This window comes from Thamnophis elegans, chromosome 7 (genome assembly GCF_009769535.1).
Source record: "Thamnophis elegans isolate rThaEle1 chromosome 7, rThaEle1.pri, whole genome shotgun sequence".
Taxonomy (NCBI): domain Eukaryota; kingdom Metazoa; phylum Chordata; class Lepidosauria; order Squamata; family Colubridae; genus Thamnophis; species Thamnophis elegans.
Window position 1 is genome coordinate 7,395,656 of NC_045547.1, and position 24,479 is coordinate 7,420,134.

The following is a 24,479-nucleotide window of genomic DNA, read 5'->3' on the forward strand; positions in this document are numbered from 1 at the left end:
GGCTTCCCTCCCCTCCCCTACATGTTTTGTAGGTGGCAAATCTCTAAACGACTTCTCCCGACAATTTTGTGTAGGTATTCAGCAGTTTGGGAGAAAGAACTGCAGCACCCAAAAAACACAGGAAGTTGAGAAATTGTTCCAAAGTATGTCTTCAAGAAATGGACATTTTAACTATCATAAAATATAGTGGTTTGCAGCATCAACAGTCACTGAAAGGTCCAGGAGAATTAGGAAGACCTCATTGTTGCAGTTCCTCTCACCAAAGGTCGTTTGAGTGGCCAAATATTTTTCATCCCCAAAGCAACCCTACAACAGGATTCAGATGAATAAAAGATAATTATTTTCATCCAGGAATGACAGAACTGGTTGTCCCAAGGTAGCTTTCTTTGACAAGTGTCAAATAATGGCTTCTTTTATGAATCTGAATGCAGAAAGTGAGGCATTTAATAACTTCTTAAACAGCAGTGCCACCCTTTCTAGATTTAATAATCACAACTTTTTGATCTTAAACTAGCTGATAACCATCGCCCAGGTATTTATTTATAGGGGGAAAATATCCAGACCAAACGTAATTTCTAATGTGGGATTTTCCCCCTTACCAGAGGGAGCCCCCTTGTGGAGTACTGTGAAGCCGTTACCACGGCAACTCCACTGCGCTGTACAGTACAAGCTATTTTATGGCAGTACAGTAGAAGACATTTTAAGGCACAACAGGCTGTATCTTAACAGAGCACACACCCCAAGGGGTGTTAGGAGTGTCTTACCCCCACAGTATTTGTTTCCAGAGAGTAAGTAAGTCATCTGTGCAACAAGTTTGGTTGAAATTGCTTGAGGCATTCCAGAGTTATGCTGGAACACACACAGAGAGAGAGAGAGAGAGAGAGACAGAGAGACAGAGAGAGAGAGAGAGAGACAGAGAGAGAATCATTTGTGTGTGTGTGTGTATAGATAGATAGATAGATAGATAGATAGATAGATAGATAGATAGATAGATAGATAGATAGATAGATAGATAGATTGATTGATTTTTACAACCCCTGGTAAGCCCCAATTATGGGAGGAAGCTAACTGCTTCCATCATCTGTCAATCGGCTCGTCACAAGAGACCATCACGACAGAAACCCAATGTTTTTTACTGTTGCCTTTGTTATATTTGTGTTTTTTTTAATTTGTGCTGATAAATAAATAAAGGGAGACTAGTATAGATCTATTTCAAGCTATTTAGCTCTCATCAGCTAGCCATAGTAGTAAGGGTATGGCTAGCTGATGAGAGCTAAATAGCTTGAAATAGATCTATACTAGTCTCCCTTTATTTATTTATCAGCACAAATAAAACACACACACACACACACACACACACACACACACACACACACACACACATATATATATATATATAAAGATTAATTCTGGTTAATGTTCATTTTATCAATTATATTGTACACCACCCAGATCTTCTCTCTGAGGGAGATGGGCAGTGTAGGTAGGTAGGTAGGTAGGTAGGTAGGTAGGTAGGTAGGTAGGTAGGTAGATAAATAGATAGATAGATGATGGACGGACGGACGGACGGACGGACGGACGATACCAAAATGAGAAGCAGAAGAAAGCAAGGTGGAAACTAGAAATACGTTTGTGTGAAACCACACAGCAGAGATAGTGCTGATGTCCAGGCAATTTGCCAAAGCCGTAACCAGAAATTAGATGGGTTAGTTAATTAAAGTTTTCCCATAGAACTCATTGGCAAGCATGAGTAGTTCACAAGCACAAGGAAAATCTTAGTAAGGTTAGCCAAGCTCTGAGCAGATAAGCCAGGCAGCCGGCTCTTGATGGTAAGTCAGAGCAATGTAGAATCTCAAAATAACTTCTACTGAAATTGATCAAGGAACGCCACAACATGCGACATGGGAACCTTAAGAAATGCAAAAGCAATCAAGAGATTTTGAGGGTAGGTATTCGTTTTAGGATCTGTGGGAACACATTCAAGTTCAGTGAGAAAGGGAAATTCTTGCAGGTGTTATCTAAGGATTAGGGTGAGACCTAAAAATGACCTTTTATGTCTTGCCCACATTCATGGAGACTATGGAAGGAAGAATTACAGAATTATAATGTAGGATGAAGGACTGGGAAACTTTTGGTCATTGGATTAGCCAGTAGATAGCCGGTGGCTGAACTATGATGTTGTTGGAGATCAGATTATGGTTAAGAGAATTGAATTAAGGTCAGGGGTGGGACTGAAAAATGTTAGCAACCAGTTCTCTGCCCTGTTGCTGGGTGGCTGTGGCCATGGCGGGCATGGCCTACTCGGCCTCCTGCACCACAGCGGGGGGGACATTTTCACCCTACCCAGGCTCCAGAGGCTTTCCTCGAGCCTCTGGGCTGAGGGGAGACCACGAAAACAGCCTCCCCGGGCTTCGGAGGCCGCGAAAATGGCCTCCCCCAGGCTTCAGAGGCCCTCCAGAGGCCATAAACAGGCCCATTTCCAGACTTCTGGAGTTTCCGGAAGGTCTGTTTTTCACCCTCCCAGGGTTCCGGAGGCAGTCTTCGAGCCTCCGGGGGGTGAAAACAGCTGCCCCCGGCCTCTGGAGGCCATCAAGAGGCTGGAAACAGGCCTGTTTCTGGAACTTCCAGGAGGCCCATTTTTCACCCTCCCAAAGCCTCCGCATGAGCCCTGCACTTACCTGGCATGATGAACATGCAGGGAGTTCATCAGGGTGGGCGTGGCCAGCCAGTCCTTCCACCTACCGGTTCGGCAAACTGGATGTGAATTTAACATCCGGTTTGCTCCTAACCAGTCCAAACCGGCTGAATTCCCCCCCTCCCCCCGATTAAGGTGCCTCCAAACCATTCTTCTTTCAGTTCTAAAGCCCTTCCTTGTGCAGAAACCTGAGAACAATATGCTAAGACGTGCTAAGCTCTTCAGAGAGAACCAAATTGAGTCGTCTTTTCCGATATAAAAAAAAAATTAAAAATAAACCTGGAGCCATTTCACTGTTGCAGCTGAAGTTATATCGCCGGCTTCCATTCAGTACCAAGGAGAGCAAAGCAAATTAAACATTTTAATTTTCCATGTTAATAGTACTAATTGGATTAACCATGCAAGGAGGGAATGGGAGAGTACAGGTATCTGGGCAATTAGTGAAATAATGCACAGGGAAGCTAATGAAGAGCTAAGAGTTTTCAGGCTGGCAAGAGCTATTTGAGTCTTCCATGCATAATTCGGAAAGACAAACACAATTCTGGAGTAAGTCAGGGTCTGGTTGAACTTAAGTCTTTTGTTGTTTTAGCAATGGAATATCCCCCATCCACACGATGGACATGAACTTCACATGTTGATTCATCCCTAGATTATAATTATACAGTCAACCACAGATTAAGGAAGCATGGCAGGGCAGAGCATTGGAAAAGTGATGGTTATGGTGCGGAGGCTCTTTGCTAAGCTTCAGTCAATTTATGAGGTCCAGGGAGGACATCAGGTTAGTCCCCCACCCTCAAAGCCCAAAGATGCTACAGACCTATAGAATTTTAGGATTAATAATCTCACATCTGGCACCAAACAAAGAGCAAGAGCAAGAGCACTTAGACTTATATACCGCTTTATAGTGCTTTACAGCCCTCTCTAAGTGGTCTTACAGAGTCAGCCTAATTCCCTTTCCTTCCTCCCTTCCCCTCCCTTCCCTCCTTCCCTCCCTTCCCTCCTTTCTTCCTTCCTTCCCTCCCCTGCGTTCCCTCCTTGCTTCCCACTTAGCATTTAGATTTATGTACCACTTTACAGTGCTGTACAGCCCTTTCTAAGTGGTCTTATAGAGTCAGCCTGTTGACCCTTCCTTCCTTCCTCCCTCCCTCCCTCCATCCTTTCCCACTTAGCACAGACTTATATACCACTTTACAGTGCTTTACAGCCCTTTCTAAGTGGTCTTATAGAGTCAGCCTAATTCCCTTTCCTTCCTCTCTTCCTCCCCTCCCCTCCCTTCCCTCCTTCCCTCCTTTCCCTCCTCCCTTCCTTCCTCCCATTCCCTCCCTTCCCTCCTTTCTTCCTTCCTCCCCCTCCCATTCCCTCCTTGCTTCCCACTTAGCACTTAGATTTATATACCACTTTACAGTGTTTTACAGCCCTCTCTAAGTGGTCTTAGAGAGTCAGCCTAATTCCCTTTCCTTCCTCTCTTCCTCCCCTCCCTTCCTTCTTTCCTTCCTTCTTCCCCTTCCTTCCCTTCCCTCCTTCCTTCATTCCCACTTAGCATTTAGATTTATGTACCACTTTACAGTACTGTACAGCCCTCTCTAAGCGGTCTTATAGAGTCAGCCTGTTGACCCTTCCTTCCTTCCTCCCTCTCTCCTTCCTTCTCTCCCACTTAGCACAGACTTATATACCACTTTACAGTGCTTTACAGCCCTTTCTAAGTGGTCTTATAGAGTCAGCCTATTGACCCTTCCTTCCTCTCTTCCCCCTTCCTTCTCTCCCACTTAGCACAGACGTATATACCACTTTACAGTGCTTTACAGCCCTCTCTAAGCGGTTTACAGAGTCAGCCTCTTGCCCCCAACAGTCTGGGTCCTCATTTTACCCAACCACAGTAGGATGGATGGCTGAGTCAACTTTGAGCCTGGTGAGATTTGAACTGCCAAATTGCAGTTCTGCAACCCATATCCTGAGAAACAGCTTTGCCCTATGACGCATGCATAGCCAGTAAGTGCACCATTGGGGGAAGAAAGGTAGCATTTAAGTATATGAAGTGAAAACCTCAGTAATGAAACTGAAATATGGCTCTTTTTTTTGAGATTGGCCTGACTGCCAGATGGAGATAGCTTACGAAAATGATGAAACCACGAAGCACAGTCTTTACCCAGGAGGTGAGGATGATGGTGACAAGACACATGTCATGATGTCGTCATGCAAATGACACAACTCGTATCCCGCGCCAGGTGTCACGATACAAACGACATTGTGTTATTTTCATAATGACATCATATCCATGTGTTGGCATATTTTTTTTACTTCGTTGTGGCTTGTAGTAAGGTGTGTGTGCCCCCAGATCTTTTAGAATTCTACCCAAATTATTTTTGGATGACCAGAATTCTTTCTACGGAATACTTAGGAATAACAGAATAACAAGAGTTGGAGGAGGCCAAGCTGGAAACCCTACACCATTTTAGACAAAAGCTGTCCAACATCTGGAGGAAAATGTGTTGGGTTCTGTTTGTTTCTTGTTGTTGTTTTGTTCTGTTTTTGGCTTTGCGTAGCTTGGTAGACAAAGTTAAAAAGAAATAGAATGGAATAATGTGTACACTGGCTAAACCGATTAGGACCTGGAGTTCAACAACCCCTGGAGAGCCATATAATGCTAATCCCTCTTATTTAAAAATAAGAAAAATACGAACATCAGGGCTTCTATGCTCCTTCTCTCATCTTTCGATGCCACAGCTGTGAAGAGATGTTTATCTTTCCATTTCATATTAGCCATGATTAATTGTCCACATTCCAAAATAATTGATCTGGACCATGGCTTCTTTGAAACAAGGCAGTTGCATACTACATATTGTGAAGATAGATTAATGAACAAAACAGAGTTAACAGTAACTATAAGTTTGGATTTTTGTCAGGATCAGGGACTAGTTCTAAACTTCTCACTGAAAATCTATCTATCTATCTATCTATCTATCTATCTATCTATCTATCTATCTATCTATCTATCATCTATCTATCTATCATCTGTGAAAGTTGCCCTCACAAATATGTGCTAGTCATTCCTGACTCTAGGGGGCGATGCTCATCTCCATTTCAAAGCCGAAGGGCCAGCACTGTCTGAAGACGTCTCCGTGGTCATGTGGGCCGGCATGACTAAATGCCAAAGGAGCACGGAACGCTGTTACCTTCCCAGCAAAGGTGGTTCCTATTTTTCTACTTGCATTTTTTACGTGCTTTCGAACTGCTAGGTTGGCAGAAGCTGGGACAAGTAACGGGAGCTCACTCGGTTATGCAACGCTAGGGATTCAAACTGCCAACATTCTGATTGACAGGCTCAGTTTCTTAGCCACTGAGCCCCCACGTCATATCTATTTCTATCTCTATCTATCTCTCTATCTCCAGTGGTGGGGTTCAACCAGTTCGCACCTATTCGGGAGAACCGGTTCTTAACTTTCTAAGCAGTATGGAGAACCGGTTGTTGGGAGAAATCTCATTTTGTTTTTTCCCCCCACACTTTACAGGGCTAATCCTGTAAGGAAGGCAGGAAGGAAACATTCTCGTGTTGTTTCTAGCCTAATCTTTACTTCCCTGCTTACAGAAACTGCCTCTCCAGTTAACCCTTGTTACATTGTAACAGCTAAGGCGAAGCGCCCATCGACCTGAGTGACGTTGAGTTGGCCCCGCCCACCCAGTCACATGACCAGTGATCCCCGCCTACCCAGCTGGTCATCAGGGCAGAGAACCGGTTGTTAAATTATTTGAATCCCACCACTGTTTATCTCTATCTATCTATCTATCTATCTATCTATCTATCTATCTATCTATCTATCTATCATCTATCACCTACCATCTATCTATCTATCTATCTATCTATCTATCTATCTATCTATCTATCTATCTATCTTCAAGATGTCAGAGAGAAGTTTAGAACTACCTCTGGTTCTGACGAAAATCCAAACTAACTTACAATTACTGTAAACTACGGCTTGTTCATTAATAAATATAATACAAAAAAAAGCTAAACATCAGGTTCATGTTCATTGAGATCTGGGAAGGTCTAAATTTTCAGTCCAGTGAAAATAGTAGACCTATAGTGGCTTGAGGCTGTAAGCGCCCCGTAAAAGAGATGTTGCATCTGGTATTTAACTTTTTTAAAAAATAAAATAAAATAGACCTTAATCATGCCATCAGAGTTACTTCCGATTTGGCTATCATTATTTATCAGCCTCTTAACCGAGATGCTGTCCTTTACAAAGTTATACATTCCGAAGTACAAAGCTTGAAATAATAGTTTGCAGGTATTAAAGTTCTCTTGTAGTGCTGAAGATAACACAGAATCTAAGTTAAGATAGCATTTCAATTGAGATAACGAGTATAATAGATGCATTCTTAAATCTGTTCGCTGGCAGTCCGTGTACATTTTTTTTTTTTGGCTCTGCTGTAAGAGGAAATTGCTTTGAGAAACCTTTTCCCAGTCAATCACTTATCTGTACTGGAAGATTAGAAGGCAGTTTTACAGGCGGGAAAATGTATGGAAAATGCAGAGGTTTTTTTGAGCTTTGCTAAAATTTTCCCGATGTTTGAGAAACAGGTTGCTGAAGGATTAGCTTTATGATAACTCTGGCTGCCGAGGAGTCCAGCTAGAAAGTCTCACAACATTTAGCTACTTCTCATTTGGCAAATTATGTATGCATTTTTCATTTCCAGACTGTCATTTTTTTTATTTTATAAAGGAAAGCTCCAGCTGTGATGTTTTGTAATTATATGCATCACAAACCTGAGTGGTGCGATGGCTTAGAGGTGCTCACCTCCCATTTGGACGGTTGAGAGGTCAATCCAGAAAGTGACAGATGTTTCTCTTATCAGGGCACAAAGGGAAAGTATCTGCTGTAAACTCCAGGTAGGCGTCAGGAAGGGCTTCCAGCTAGTAAACGCTCACAGGTAGATAGATAGATAGATAGATAGATAGATAGATAGATAGATAGATAGATAGATAGATAGATAGATAGATAGATAGATAGATAGATAGATAGACGATAGATAGATAGATAGATAGATAGATAGATAGATAGATAGATAGATAAATAGATAGATAGATAGATGATAGATAGATGATAGATAGATAGATAGATAGATAGATAGATAGATAGATAGATAGATAGATTATAGACAGACAGACAGAGACAGACAGACAGACACACAGACACAGACACAGACACAGATACTAGAAACTGCCCATTCAGATGCCACTTTGAGGTATGTTCTCCCACAAATCTGATGGTTTGTTTTTTTAAGCTGGCTATCAATGATCGGTGCAGATGTGTATAAATTGCCATTGTTTCTCTCAAGGTTTAATAACAGCACCTGTTCTGACCTAGGTTGCCCCAGCGGCATGAAGCCGAGTACTCGCCCCAATAAACCCCTTTTATTTAATTTGCAGTGAATTCCTCTCCAGCAAAGTCTTTCCTCTCCCACAGTCTTTCAAGATAGCTCCCAATTACTGACCTTTATCAGGCTTGGAGAGTGGCCAGGCCGATAGCGTTTAGATGCCGCAATACTGCAGGAATGAACTAATTGTCTCCTGCAAACACCCCTCCCCTTTCGCTCTTCTTTTTTTATTCCCTATGGGAGGGGCCATTCACCATCCACCTGTGGCCTTACTCCCAAGTCGACCCCTGTTCCTTAGCTGTTCCCTTCGTCTGGCAACTCCGCGCATGCGCACACTGGGAACAGGCTCCAGCTGTTCTTCTGCCTCACTGATGTCCGACTTTGAAGGCAGCTGATAACTGGCATACAACTCTGGCCTCCGACACAGAGCCCTCATCAGAGCCTTCCCCAGACTCCAGGACTGGCCCAGGTTCCTCCCCAACCTCCTCGCTGTCTGAATCTGCTTCCAGCTCCAATGGCTGCTGGCAGGCCACAACAGCAGCCCTGCTTGGCCTTCAGTTTTATCATTTGACTCATCCATTTTTTAACCAGCACCAGATTAATCAACTCTTAATATTATGCATACTTCAAACCGATTTGGGGAAAGTGCTTTGGACCTTGCACGAGTACGGCGCTTCTCTGCGAGACATTTAAGCAATCTGAACTTTCTTTTCAGACTGCATCCATTTGGGGCGGAAGTGGGGGGGCGAGACTGGATTGCTGAAAGCCATTGCAGCATTTCTCAAACTGAATACAAAACTCTGAGGGGAAAAAAAAGATTGTGCTGCATGAATGAATAGGAGCTCCCAAGGCATCGGCAGGGCTAATCAATATCACAGCTGTAGCCATGCCTTGCGCCAAAAGGGCAGAGCATCAAATACCTGGCCATAGCCACCATCTTGAATTTTTTTTAAAACATTCCTTCTCCACAAAATGCCCTGAGGAAGATGTTCAGTTCATCAAAGCTCCAGAACATTTCTTCAGAATCGTTTTCAAAATGATAGGCTAGGTAGCCCTTAATAATAACACGGAAATTAGAGCCAAAGGTCTAAATCCAGTTGTTTGCCTCTACGCATCCAAGTAGCTCTTGGCCAACCCCCATTGCTTAGCTCCTATATTTTTTGTTGTTGTAGTAGTTCTTTCTATTGCCAGTTTTTAGTTTCTTGCCAAATCTAAAAAGGCTCTACATAAACGTGAGGTTTTTCTTGCCAAATTTAAAAACCTCAGTCCCTGGTACTCTCTGAGCTTGGTTGTTTTCTTGCACAACTTTCATTACCAAACTAGGTTTGCTGAGTACTCATGATAGCAATAGAGTAGAGTAGAGTAGAGTAGAGTAGAGTAGAATAGAATAGAATAGAATAGAATAGAATAGAATAGAATAGAATAGAATAGAATAGAATAGAATAACAAGGAATAGAGTAGAATGGAATGGAATAGAATAGAACAGAACAGAATAGAATAGAATAATAAGGAATAGAGTAGAATGGAATGGAATAGAATAGAACAGTATAGACTAAAATAGAATAGAATAGAATAGAATAATAAGGAATAGAGTAGAATGGAATGGAATAGAATAATAAGGAGTAGAGTAGAATAGAATAGAATAACAAGGAATAGAGTAGAATGGAATGGAATAGAACAGAACAGAATAGAATAGAATAAAATAGAATAGAATAGAATAATAAGGAATAGAGTAGAACGGAATGGAATAGAACAGAACAGAATAGAATAGAATAAAATAGAATAGAATAGAATAGAATAGAATAACAAGGAATAGAGTAGAATGGAATGGAATGGAACAGAACAGAACAGAACAGAATAGAATAGAATAGAATAATAAGGAATAGAGTAGAATGGAATGGAATAGAATAGAACAGAATAGAGTAAAATAGAATAGAATAGAATAATAAGGAATAGAGTAGAATGGAATGGAATAGAATAATAAGGAATAGAGTAGAGAAGAATAGAATAGAATAGAATAGAATTCTTTATTGGCCAAGTGTGATTGGACTCACAAGGAATTTGTCTTTGGTGCATATGCTCTTAGTGTATTAAGGAGAATAAAAATACATTCATCAAGAATAAAAAGATACAACACAGTTAAGGTTACTAATAAGCTATCAAATTGTACTAGGAAACAAATAAAAACAATGTAAATTGAAAGCTACACAATAGCACTTAGACTTATAGCAATAACTCTTAGACTTATATACTGCTTTACAGTGCTTTACAGCCCTCTCTAAGCGGTTCACAGAGTCAGCCTCTTGCCCCCAACAATCTGGGTCCTCATTTTACCCACCTCGGAAGGATGGAAGGCTGAGTCAACCTTGAGCCTTTCAGAATCGAACTGCCAAACTGTTGGCATCCAGCAGCCAGTAGCCTGCAGTACTGCATTCTAACCACTGCACCACCATGGCTCATTCATAGCAATAGCACTTAGACTTATATACCTCTTCACAATGCTTTACAGCGCTCTCTAAGCGGTTTACAGAGTCAGCCTATTGCCCCCAACAATTTGGGTCCTCATTTTACCCATCTCGGAAGGATGGAAGGCTGAGTCAACCTTGAGCCTGGTCAGATTTGAACTGCCAAATTGCAGTTAGCAGAAGTAGCCTGCAGTACAGCATTCTGACCACTGTGCCACCATGACTCTGATGATGTTACCCAGTTTGGGTAATGAAAGGTCTGCGAGAAAACAACCAAGCTCAGAGAGCACCAAGGACATCTTATTTCAACCCTGAGCTACAAATATGCTCCTTTATCGATAGACAAGCTTGTTTTTACACTTAGAATGTCAGAAACAGTCCATTGGATTTGGCCAAGTCTTGCATAAGAAGGCAGAGCATGCTTCAAAAATGTTTCAGAAGAACCTCTTCTGATCTTTCGTGAGGTCGGTGCCTTATGAGGGAATTTGCCTACTTTAATGAATTTAAAGTCCAAAGTGCTTCTTCTGAATCATTTTGAAACTCAACTATTTAGTCCTACGGTGACCAGCTAAGAAATCGAGAGAGATCTCCCACACGTGTTCCTCAAAACATGCCCACTGGGATTCAATTACACAGTTGCTACCCAAGTTTTCTCTGCCCTGCATCTTGTCCCAGGTTTTTCATGAGGCTGTTGAAAGATGACAATAATTACGTTTAACTTGAGAGATACAGAAGGATGCTTCATTCATTCATTCATTCTTGTGAAGATCTGTTAAGCCTAGCATCTCTTGGCACTGGGTTGAAATTGTGGTAAATGCATAAAATGTTCTTTATTGATTCTCTTTGTCATTCTGTACACTGTTCACAGCTTCATGGCTGGGTTGAGTGACGGCCAAATTGCGGTGCGCAATTAATTCCCCCTTAAAAACTTCAAGGGAAAAAAGAACAGAAAAGAAGATTTTTAGACAGGGGGAATAATAGGCCCATTTCAAGTTCTCCTACTCACTTCCTACAAAGTTTATTGAGACATACCTGTAACATTTCCTCACCCTAACCCATATCCTCGGTTGCTGTTTTTGATGGTAGATTATGGACACAAGTAGGTATCAAGACATCGCTAAACTATATTAATCTATGCAGGTAGTCCTCGAATTATGACCATAATTGACCCCAAAATTTATGTTGCTAAGTGAGACAGTTGTTAAGTGAATTTTGCCCCATTTTCCCCACCTTTTTTGCACAGTTGTTAAGTGAAACTCCGCAGCTGTTAGGTTAGTTACACGGTTGTTAAGTGAATCTGGCTTCCCCATTCACGTTGCTTGTCAGAAAATCTCAAAAGGGGATCGCAACCCCCATGGGCACTGCAACGGTCGTAAATATGAGTCAGTTGCCAAGCATCTGAATTTTGATCACGTGACCAAGGGGATGCAGCAATGGTCGGAAGTGTGGAAATCGGTCATAAATCACTTTATTCAGTGCCGTTGTAACTTTCAGTGGTACTTGAGAGACCGCCTACTGCCAATTACCTCCACTAGGCCAATAAGATCCCATAGATTAGGCCTCCTCCGAATTCCATCAGCCGGTCAATGTCGACTGGCAACTACCCGGAGGAGAGCCTTCTCGGTGGCTGCTCCGACCCTATGGAACGAACTCCCCATGGAGATTCGTACCCTCACCACCCTCCAGACCTTCCGCGTAGCCCTTAAAACCTGGCTGTCCCGACAGGCCTGGGACTAAAGACTTCAACCCCACCCGAATAGTATGACTGTTGTGCTTTTTAACGATGTATTGTCTTCATGTGTATAACTTGTTTTGTCCTTCCCTCCCCCTGAATTGTGAGCCTCCCTGAGTCCCCTCAGGGAAAAGGGTGGCATACAAATAAAGTTAAATCCAAATCCAAATCCACTAAATGAACTGTTGTAAGTTGAGAACTACCTGTACATGGAATCCGCATTTTTTTTTTAAGCAGGGACATCTGCTGAGAGTAGGTTCCTCTATTACAGAATGATAGCAATTCCTACCCTATGCCCCTGTGTTCATTTAGGGGTACTGTGTAGGAAATTAGTACAAGAACTGCAAGTATCTTCCATATGGCTACTGACGCATAAAGCCCGACCCTTAGACATATTGTGATCTGGGTATCAAGAGCTAATTATTCCCTTGACATTAGCTGAAGCTAATTAACTTCCTTATCTGCTAAATTATATCCACGTTTGGAATTTCTTTGCCGAAAGCTTTTCCTGGGGAAAATGCTAATTGTAGTAGCCACGTGACACCTTTTCGCTCTCTCTGTCTCTCTCTCTCTCTCTCTCTCTCTCACACACACACACACACACACACAGAATTTCTGCTTTCAAACATGCCACGTCTTCCCTGTAAGTAAGTAATACCCCATATTAATTATTCCTGCATTGCCTACAGAGTGATAGCGATAGCACTTAGACTTATATACCGCTTTACAGTGTTTTTGCAGCCCTCTTTATAAGCTTTTTTGCAGAGTCAGCCAATTGCCCCCCAACAATCTGGGTCTTCATTTTACCCACCTCGGAAGGATGGAAGGATGAGTCAACCTGCCAAATTGCAGGCAGCCGGCAGTCAGCAGAAGGAGCCTACCGTATTGCACTCTAACCATTGTGCCATCAGGGCTCAGTGATTCTCAACTTTGGCAACTTTAAGATGGGTGGATTTCAACTCCCAGAATTCCCCGGGCAACTTTGCTTTGGCTGGGGGAATTCTGGGAATTGAAGTCCACCCATCTTAAAGTTGCCGAGGTTGAGAATCATTGGCCTATCGTCTCATTTCGGGCAGGGAGTTCCCTTGTCCTTCAGAAAGTTTCAAAGCAGGTTTATAGAAGCCCTAAGGGGGAGCGGAAACCAGATGCCAAAAAGCCAGCAGCAGTCCACCTGAACGGGAGTAAGTGAAGAAGGGATGGTGAAGCGAAAGAGGGAAACAGGTACCCATAACCCCAAGCCTTTATTTGTACAAGATGAGAATATCCAGCTTAACGCAGATATGGGAATGAACTATCGGTAACCCTTGTTTCTCTGCTGTATAATGAGTAATGTTTTAAAGAGAGATGATGTTGAGACTGATGGTAAATTTGGACCTCTTTAATTTTAGTGCACAGCTTCAATACGGAGTCTAGCCGAGGTACTGTAGCCCATTTACCATTTTACTCATGCACCTATTTGTCTAGCATAAATTATATAAAGTTGTTGTTCTGCTTTGAGTAATGTATTAAATGTGTCGGAAATGATGACAGGAGAAACTTGTCAGGTGTCTACATTGTTCAGTCATCAACAGGTTCCCTCCCGTACTGCTGGAAACACATGCGCCATCAGCATCCCTGGGTAAACAATTTGGGTTTTCAAAATTGATAATAGCGCCCAAGCCACCACCTGAGGCTTCGTAAGCGTATTGATTTCTCTGTGAAACATGACAGAGATTCTAGTTGATGCAACATGCGCTGGTAGATGTTTTGATGAACTAATGGGCTATGACTTTGAGTTTAGGCAGACACAGCTACCTTCTCCATCTGAGACGAGAGAGGAAGGACAAATTGCCTTTACAAAACAGGAGCCAGACTCAAAAAATCTCCTGCTTTTTACTGGCAATTTTTAAAAAGAAAAAGAAAATCCCTCCACTTAATTTATTCTAATCCAAAGAGCACATGCAGAACTTTAACAATAACAACAACAACAACAACAACAACAATAATAATAATAATAATAATAATTTATGATTATAAATTGCGGCACAATTCAGTAGCACAAATGATCCATTGGAATTTGTGCAAAAATTATAATATTAAAACAGCAACAAACTGGTGGGAACATAAGTCTGAAAAAGTCACTGAAAATCAGATGGGATTGTGGGATTTTCGCATACAAACGGACAAAATACTGGCCCATAATACACCAGACATCACACTGGTTGAGAAAAACAAGGTTACAATCATAGACATCGCAATACCAGGTGATAGCAGGGTTGACAAGAAGGAATGTGAAAAAATCGCAAAATACCAGGACTTAAAAATCGAAATTCAATGATTATGGCACAAACCAGCAGTGGTAATTCCAGTGGTAATTGGCACACTGGGTGCTATTCCAAAAGCACTGGTATTACATTTAAAACAGTTAAAAATTGACAAAATTACCATCAGTCAAATGCAAAAAGCCGCATTGCTTGGATCTGCACGCATATTACGAAAATACATTACGACATCCTAGGCCCCTGGGTGGGTCCCGACTAGTAACCAATGCCAAATCCGGCGAAACAACTGGCCGCTGTGATACAATTGTATAATAATAATAATAATAAAATAATACACAGGGAATAAAACACCTTGACATATACCCTAGAACATATTAGTGGTCCACGGGATTTAAAATTATGAATTTAGTGGTCCCTGAGGCCCGAAAGATTGGTGACCCCTGCTCTAGAACAGTGATTCTCAAACTGTTTTTCCACTAAGGACCCCCTTTAAATACCTTTTGTGACCACAGGCCATGGTCCAAGACTTAAGATTTAAATCATAATATTTCCTCAAGCCTTGTGATGACATCACCTCCCCCCCACCCACCCAACTTGGGTCCAAGGACCTCAGGTTGAGAACCGACCTACAAAGAACTTACAATGCAAGAGAAAGTAGACACCAATCTTCACTAAAAAAAAATAAAAAAATTGGCCCGCTTAAATCATGCTAACCAGCAAGCCATGTGTGAGATACATGATAGCTTGTGTAAACTGTGCGTTGATTGGAGATAATAAACATAAAAGTCAACCTTCTTGCTTGAAAGTCGTCTTCAGAAAGGACACGATTGGCGTCCTACTAATATCTTCATAACAACGAAGGGCAGATATATAACATGTCATCTAGTGCCTGACGCTCCTCCTTTTTGTAGTTTAGCTTCAAGACTGCACTCCGCCATTTTTAATGTTTTTTTTTTAAATCCCAACTTTTCCCCACTAGATAGCTTTAGACAAATAATATCTTTTCTGGTGACAGAAATATCAGGGGGAAATTGAGCCCCCTCCCCAGTTAACCAGAAGGAGAAGTGCAAATCAAAATGGCATTGGCAACCCTGAATGAGAAGTAACCAAACCAAGACATAACGAAGTAAGGATTAGACTCATTTGGAACACAATGCTGAAATGGTTGAGCCTTATTCTCGATCTATGTCCGTGTTTCTCCATCTTGACCATTTTAAGATGTGTGGACTTCCAATTTTTTTCGTGCGGCTGTTGAAAAAAAAAAATAGGGTCGCCAACGTCCGATGATGGATATGGCACAAGAAGAAGGAGAAGGACTTCAACTCCCAGAATTCCCCGGCCATTCTGGTGCAGTGGAGGAACTTTGGGAGGTGAAGTCCACCCATCTTAAAGCTGCCAAGACTGAGAAACACTCTACCAACATTAATCCTACTTAATGCTAAACAAATGCATGCTAAATGATAATCTTCTGGTTCTGCCCTTCAAATAAGGGCAGAATAAGAGGATTCATTCCTCTTTATGGAAGAGAAAGCATGGCTCTTGAAGGCTGATTTGGAAAACATGCCTTGCAAAACACTTCAGTTATTATTGCCTGGACTGCCTCTTGTTCAATTAAAATCTTATTGAGTTATTTGCCCCCCCTCCCTCCCCAGCTTGGTATTTTTACCAGGTATACATGGAGGAAGGCCGAAAGGAAGCAAGTGATATTGTCAGTGCTCAAACTGATTCCCCCAAAATAGCTGGAGTGTAAAATGGATTCTTCCTTTGACACACTGATCCCAGGGGCAGTGATGCCAATTTTTTTTTTTAAATAGCAATAGCAATAGCAGTAGACTTATATACCGCTTCATAGGGCTTTCAGCCCTCTCTAAGCGGTTTACAGAGAGTCAGCATATTGCCCCCAACAATCCGGGTCCTCATTTTACCCACCTCGGAAGGATGGAAGGCTGAGTCAACCTTGAGCCTGGTGAGATTTGAACCGCTGAACTGCTGATCTAGCAGTAGCCTGCAGTGCTGCATTTAACCACTGCGCCACCTCGGCTCATAAAAAGAATCCTCCCTGAGCTTGTTTTACGTTTCCTGCTCAGTGTTATGACGATACCGCGCTTCAGTCTATCTGCATTCAGCGGGCTTCGTTTAGAAGCCTTTCAAAATTATAACCGTCGTTGTCATCACCATCACCACCATTTTTGGAGGATATGGAGAGAGCTAGGCTGCGGTTTCACTCCTTAATTTATTTATTTTTTTTAGTTTGGAAGCCCGTATTTCAAATACTAGGCTAAAAGGCTTAGAAATCAAGGTCTTTTCAGCATGCATCGCAGGCCAAATTTGTTGTATTAAGCAAAGCTTTCACTGCATCGCAGTACTGCTACGAAATCAACTTGGATTTACATTATTTCACAGCCTTTTCTTGCCAGGCACTCTGGGAAATGTCAATTTCAAAGAGTTTATTTTTTTAAAAAAGAAATATTAAAAGCAATGCATAACAGCCCTGATGCTAAATCCCACCAAATTTGATATAAAGGCTCACTTCCCATCCAATTCTGTCAGGCAACGTAAGGTCTTCCTCGTGTTTTTAAGCCAAATTCCCAGCATCCCTATTCCTTGACCATGCTGGTTGAGGATGATGAGGTCTCCAAAGCAGATTGAAGCCACTAAGACAGTGTTTCTCAACCTTGGCAACTTGAAGATGTCTGGACTTCAATTCCCAGAATTCCCCAGCTCGCATTCGCTGGCTGGGGAATTCTGGGAGTTGAAGTCCAGACATCTTCAAGTTGCCAAGGTTGAGAGACACTGCATTAAGATAAGGCCCTCAGTCGTTGCTTTTTCTAGCATAGTCGAAAATGATGCAGTCTTTCAAACAATGGTTCTTATAGATACTTGGAAGGCGTTTGAGGGGGCAGTTTCTTCTTGCCTGTAAAATATTCCAGTGTTCAGTGCAGTCTACCCTTCTCCAGCCTGTTACCTGGCGTATTTTGGCCTCGCAAATCCCATTTCCAACTCTTAAATTAAGGAGAACTGCCAGTACCGATGGCCTCGCCTTACAACCACAATTGAGCCAAAATTGAGACCATTAACTGAGTTTTGACCCATTTTACAACCATTCTTCCCACAATCACTGCAGCAGTTAAGTTAGCAACAAGATTTTTAACTGAATCTAGTTTCCCTGTTGGCTTTGCTTGCCAGAAGGTCGCAAAAGTGGATCACACATGACCCCGGGACACTGCAACTGTCATAAACATGAGTCGGTTAACCAGGGTCTGAATTTTGATCATGTGACCACAGGGGTTGTAAGTGTGGAAAATGGTCCTGAGTCCCTTTTTTTTTCATAGTCGTCGTGACTTCAAACGGTCACTAAATGAACTTTTGTTAAGTCGAGACTTACCTGTATCTCCAGATCCTACCTCTCCCGCTCATTTAAACTGCCCATCTCTGGAAATGACATCATAAACCAAAATAGCCAACATAAAATTAAACGCACCAGTTTAATACCCAAAATAAATGCACATTCCCTTTTGTATCATCCCACCAAGCCAATCCATGGAAGAAGATTGATATGAATTGGGCTCCCATCAGTCTTCCCTCCTGCACAAATAGGATGCCAGAGGAGAATCAGTTGTGAAAGTGATGCTTACTCTTTCTAAAGAAGAATAAAAGACATCCTTTCTGAATTTAACCCGTTGATCATATGAACCCATACTGTATTTTTCGGAGTATAAAACGCACCTTTTTCCCTCAAAAAAGAGGCTGAAAATTTCAGTGTGTCTTATACACTGAATACAGCATTTTTTGCCTCCTGAAACCCCGCCCCCTTCAACAAAATGGCCATGCATAGCCTTTAGGGGGCTTCCAGTGTCCTCCTGGGGGCTGGGGAAGGCAGAAATGAGCACAAAACAGACCATTTTTGCCTCCACCCCCAGCCCCCAGGAGCACTCTACAAGTCTCCTAAAGGCATCCCCTTGCAGAGAGGTCCCTGACACTAACTAGATACAAATCTGCTTTGCCTTTTTTGAGATTAGCCCAAGTCAGCTAATAGCCTGAATCCTTGAGCCGGTCATTTGACTGTAGAGAAGATCGAATTTAGTGTACGCTCTGCAGATAAAAAGGAAGGAAACGGAAGCCTCAGAGTTTTCTGTAGTTGGGGGTGTTACAAAACCCTAACAGTTTTGTTACCACACAGAAAACCAATAAGTTGCCTAGATGCATAAAATGTTGACCTGAGACCATTTCCACCGAAACTCCTAATGTTTCCCAAAAAGAGATGAGTACAATGTTCTCGTAAAATGATGGAGATGGTCATCCATTGGCAGAAGACACCAATGGATGGAAAGATTATAGTAGTTACTAATTAGTTCCCAACGATGCCCGAGCCCCAAGGGAAGATGGCTTTTACCATGTTGTTTTCAAGAAAAGATGTCATTGATCTGGTCTCCACTCCAGGTCACCAGATAATGATCTTCTCATAGAGCTTTAGAAGTTCTAAAAATGAAGTATCTGATATCAGGACTGCCCCAAAGTCTCCTGTCAACTTCTCCAATGTCACCTTCAATTAAAATAAGGGGTACATTAAGTCACCAACCATAAGCCTTTCTCCTAAATTCTGCCCTTTCCCATGACCTCACCTGAAATCTGGAGATAGGAAGAGACTGCAAAGAGACTCAAAGAAGACTTGATCTTCTTCCTAATTGGTGTCTCAATTTATTTAGGTGGAGAAAGCAGACTGCTTTGCCTAAATGTAAGCCCTGAAGGTAGTACCAGAGGTTAGAAGCTTAAACCTGAACATGGGAATGAGAATAAATCATCCTTAAAGACCCTGAATCCTGGATCTTTGGGTTTCAAATAGGGCCACCAAGAAGGGAGGAGGAGTTGTCAATCCACAAGGTGGTGGGTGTGATGTAATGGAAGGTTTGAATCAGGGGTGAAATTCAGCAGGTTCTGACAGGTTCTGGAGAACCAGTAGTGGAAATTTTGGGTGGCAAATACCACCTCTGGCTGGTCCCAGATTGGGATGGGAATGGAGATTTTGTAATACCCTTCCGCCAGGAGTGGGGAGGGAATGGGGATTTCGCAGTATCCTTCCCCTGCCACTCCCACCAAGCCACGCCCGGTAGTAAAAAAAAATTGAATTTCACCACTGGTTTGAATCACAACACCACCAACTCTACCATTTAAGACAGGGTTTTCCCCAATTTGCTAAAGTTCTTTAAGTCATATGAACTTCAACTGCCAGAATTCCCCAGCTAGCTATGCTGACTGAGGAATTCTGGGAGTTGGAAGTCCGAGTGTCTTAAAGTTGCCAAGATTGGAAAAACCCTGATTTAGAAGGTTTTTAACCCCCCAAAAAAACTCTGAACTGTGATCGCTTCAAGGATTTGGCACATTTTGGTGGAGGCACAAAGCCTTATTCTCACATTATGCCATGAAATAGAAAAAGTCGCTCATCTATTCGGTTAGCTGAGTTTATTCAAAAGTTAGTTTTAGGACCCATCCGGATTGATACACGAGCCCAGATTCCTCTAAGGCTAAACCATTGTTTCTCAACCTCGGCAACTTGAAGATGTCCGGACTTCAACTCCCAGAATTCCCCAGCCAGCTGACTGGTGAATTCTGGGAGTTGAAGTCCGGACATCTTCAAGTTGCCAAAGTTGAGAAACACTGCTCTAAGGATATAGTTTGATTATCCAGTCTTATTTCTATTGTAGGTATTGCTATGTCAAATGACCAAAATAGACTTAATTTGGTTTAATTCAATCCCCAATGGGGGCGGTTGCTAATGAAGCAAGTGGGAGTTTTATTGTGATTTAAGTTTGAATGCTTAGACATAAGTTATGAGGATTTTTTTAAGGGACCCTGTTAAATGGAAATTAAAATATAAGCAGTCTTGCCTATTTCCAATCCTGTTCTTTAGAACGGCGTTTCTCAATTCTGGGGATTTTTTAAGATGGGTGGACTTCAACTTCCAGAATTCCACAATTGAACAGGGGAATTCTGGGAGTCGAAGTCCGCCGACCTTAAAAGGCGCCAAGGTTGAGAAACGCGGCTTTTGAAGAATGAGGAAAATAGCCATATTGTGGTCACTTTCCCACTGAGTCTCAGCCTTCCCTCCCCCCCTCTCCCTCCCCTCCCCCAATTTTCCTTTCCTTCTCCCTCCCGATGATCAACTCAGCTCTGCTGAAGCCAATCAGTTAGGGAATTGGGTTATTTTCGTTTTCGTTTTTTATTTTCACTTTTTTATTTTTGTTCGTTTGTTTTTTCTTTCCTTTTTCTTTTTTCTTTTTTTTTTTAATTTGTGTACTACAGAGAACAGTGTCGTCTTGTGGCCGTTCTCGTAGACTGTGTTGGTTTAACAAGCGTCCAACCCTTTTTTGTCTTTGTTGTTCTTTTCTTTTTTTTTCTTTTTTTTTCTTTTTTCCTTTCTTTCCTTCTTCTTTTTTTTTTTCTTTTTTTGTCTTTCCTGCTCCCTGCCCCCCTGTTCCCACAGGCTGTGCGTTTGTCACGTTTTCGACAAGGGCAATGGCACAGAATGCAATCAAAGCTATGCACCAGTCCCAGACCATGGAGGTACTGTATCATATGCCCTTTCATTGTTTCTTTTGTGCATATGACTGAGAATGTAACGCTGTGCTCTCTTGGAGAAGATCAGATTGGATGACAGTCCTAGGCAAACCTTCCACGTTCACTAAGGCCCATTTCCCCCCCGTGCATCTCCCGCCCCCAGCCCCAGCCCCCCAGCCCCTACAACTCTTTTCTTTCTGGGACATTTGGTTCTCTTAATGAACTGAGAAACAGATCGCTCTGTTGCGGTGCCCTCCTTTGAGTGGCATTCCGATTTTCTTTTCTTTTATTTTTTAAAAAAGTTTGTTGACATGTCATTTTGCTGTCTGGCATTTAGGATGCTGATTTACCCCAGAATCATTTTTGATGTCGAAAAAAAAAACCTTAATAAAAAAAAAGCTGGGGTGTCTGTGGCTGCCAAGCCTAAACTCGAATTGACCAAGGACACCCCAAAAGGCAATCTAGACTTATAGATATTCTTTCCTATCTATTCAGAAGTATCCCCCTTGTTCCAAGGGGCTAGTCAACATTAGGCCCACATGAAACGAATTGCTAGAGACAGCAAAATTTTGATCCCGTCATTGACTTGACATATTCAAGTTTAAATTATCCCTGCAATTTCAATTATTATTATTATTATTTTAAAAAGTAGCTCCCTCCAGCCCAGTCCATGATTTTTCAGAATTTTGCGCACACACGCACACACACACACACACACACAATGCCTCATGAGTTGACTGTGTCTTATTCTGGATCTTCTGAATTAATCATTTTAAGACAGCATGTTCTATTGTATTCTGTACTGTGTATCTGTGTATTAATTAATTCTTCTTAAGCATTTGGATGTAATGTGCACTTTTTTCTTGCTTTTTTTAAAAAAAAAAATCCTCTTGAGATGAGGAACGTTCAAATATATATGTTTATAGATGCAGTATATATCTATATATACTATATATATATATACTATATATATATATATACTATACATATATACTATACTATAAGTTATATATATACTATAACATATATATATATATATATATATATATATATATATATATATATATATATATATATATATAGTGTGTGTGTATATATATATATAGTGTGTGTATGTATATATATATATATATATATATATATATATATATATATATATATATATATATAGTATATATATATATAGTATATATATATAGTATATATATATATATGTAAAATTCTCTAACCTCCCAAGCATGCTGGGAACTAAAATCCCAAAATTATTTGGTCTGTGTCGTTGAATGGCTTTGTGTGATGAGCAAAGAAAGAAAACAATGAAAATATTTTTTTTTTTTAAAAATGCATGGAAATGTCTACCGTATTCTTGAGAAACACTGATATTGGCATTGCAGTGTCCGTTGTTCTCCAGCCTTCATTTGAAATTATTTCGATATTTTGTAATAAATTTGTCTTTCTTTTCAGTGCTATCCATTTTTTAAAGATTGTATTAGACGTGATGCTTGCCACAGAAAAGAATGCAAATCACTCCAAAAGACGCATGCTTCTGTGTGCAGAATATTATATACTGTATATATGTATATATATGTATATTATATTATAATGTAATATTACATATATATATATATATATATATATATATATAAAATCTCCATCCTTTTATGTGGCCTGCTTTTAATATTTTAGCGAGTATATTCTATTATGTTTTGCCTAAAGACAAAAGGATGGATAGAGATAGATAGATAGATAGATAGATAGATAGATGATAGATAGATAGATAGATAGATAGATAGATAGATAGATAGATAGATAAGCTAGATTTATATTTCGCATATCTTTGATTGAAAATTTTAGAGACTTGAAATCAATGTTTATTTGCCTAAGTTTTAAAACCTTGTGATAATTTTGCAAGGAAAAACACCCCCCAAAAGGATATTAAGGATTCCTATTTGGGTCCCTGGGAACTATCCATTTGGGGAAAAAATTCCCACAGACCTTGGCTAAGAACTGGCAAAGTTTGATGTGACTTGAAGCTTCCTGCTCCTGAGGTATGGCTCCTTCTGGAAGCACATTGACCTTGTGTAGGCAAGTTTAGATTAGCAGAGATGCCGAATTGTGTCCTGTACAATTACAACAACTGAATTGGCTGTTGTGCCATGATATAGAATGGTGGCTCACTGACAAAGAGATAAGGTAACAAACGGGATTAGTTGTTAAAGTGATATTATCACCTACTTTCGGGATGTGTGTAATCATTCAACTATTCAGACAGGGCATTTTGTATATTACAAAATTATAATATTTTCTCCCACAGGGTAGGCTTATGAGGGATATTCCCATGTTATGTTTTGGCCATCTTCCTCTGAATTCTCCACATTATGGTGTCAACAGGCAATTCTCCAATCTCATTTTTACAGCAATGGAGGCAGTCCATTATACAGAGATACACAGTTTTGGATGCATTGTTTTTTTTTACTACTGAAAAAAGTTCTTTGGTCCAATCCCCAGTAAATGAGAAAAGGTGGAAGGTGGAAGTTTCATAGAAGGAGAAGCAGAGAGTGCTTTGTGCACCATCTTGCTAAGTTTCTTTCAGAGTTGGCGGCTTTAAGATGTGTGGACTTCAACTCCCAGAATTCCCCAACCAATTCCCCAAGTGTGTTCCTAGAATGCAGGTTGAGTTGGAGTATACCACAGGTGTTATCCAGCAGGTTCTGACCAGTTCTGGAGAACTGGTAGCGGAAATTTTGAATAGTTCGAAGAACCGGTAAATACCACCTCTGGCTGGCCCCGCCCCATCTATTCTCTGCCTCCCGAGTCCCAGCTGATTAGGAGAAAATGGGGATTTTGCAGTATCCTTTCCCTGCCACACCCACCAAGCCAGGCCCACAGAACCAGTAGTAAAAAAAATTGAATCCCACCACTGATACACACACTTAAAGTTGCCAACTTTGAAAAATGTTGCTCTAATCCAATGCCTTTCTTGCCATGGTTGTTAAGTAAATCCCTGCAATTGTTAAAGTTAGTAACACGTTTGTTAAGTGAAATTGGCTTCCCCGTGGACTTTGCTTGTCAGAAGATCTCAAAAGGGGATCACGTGACCCTGGGACACCGCCACCGTTTTAAATATAAGACAGGTGCCAAGTATCTGAATGTTGATCACATGACCACGGGGATGCTGCAACCGTCACAATTGTGAAACACGGTCTTAACTTCCTTTTTCCAATGCCATTGTAACTTGGTCACTAAATGAATAGTTGTAAGTCAAATCCAAATTTGGGAGAAAAAAATCTTCGAGGGCTTTCCATTTTAGTTCCCACCTTTTTTTTCTCTGTTAAATCCCCCGTCTGCCAAATAGTTGCTAATTTTTGCTTCGGGTTTCTTTTTAATCCAAAGTT

The 24,479-nt window shown here is 41.2% G+C and overlaps 1 protein-coding gene across 1 annotated transcript in view; it reads left to right on the plus strand.

Moving 5' to 3' along the window:
• CELF2 (CUGBP Elav-like family member 2) overlaps positions 1-24,479 on the plus strand; it is a 329,921-nt gene that overhangs the window by 248,283 nt on the left and 57,159 nt on the right. The window contains exons 6-7 of the mRNA XM_032221591.1: positions 13,657-13,686; positions 21,011-21,090. Coding sequence (XP_032077482.1) covers positions 13,657-13,686; positions 21,011-21,090 — 110 coding nt within the window. The remainder of the gene's footprint in view (positions 1-13,656; positions 13,687-21,010; positions 21,091-24,479) is intronic.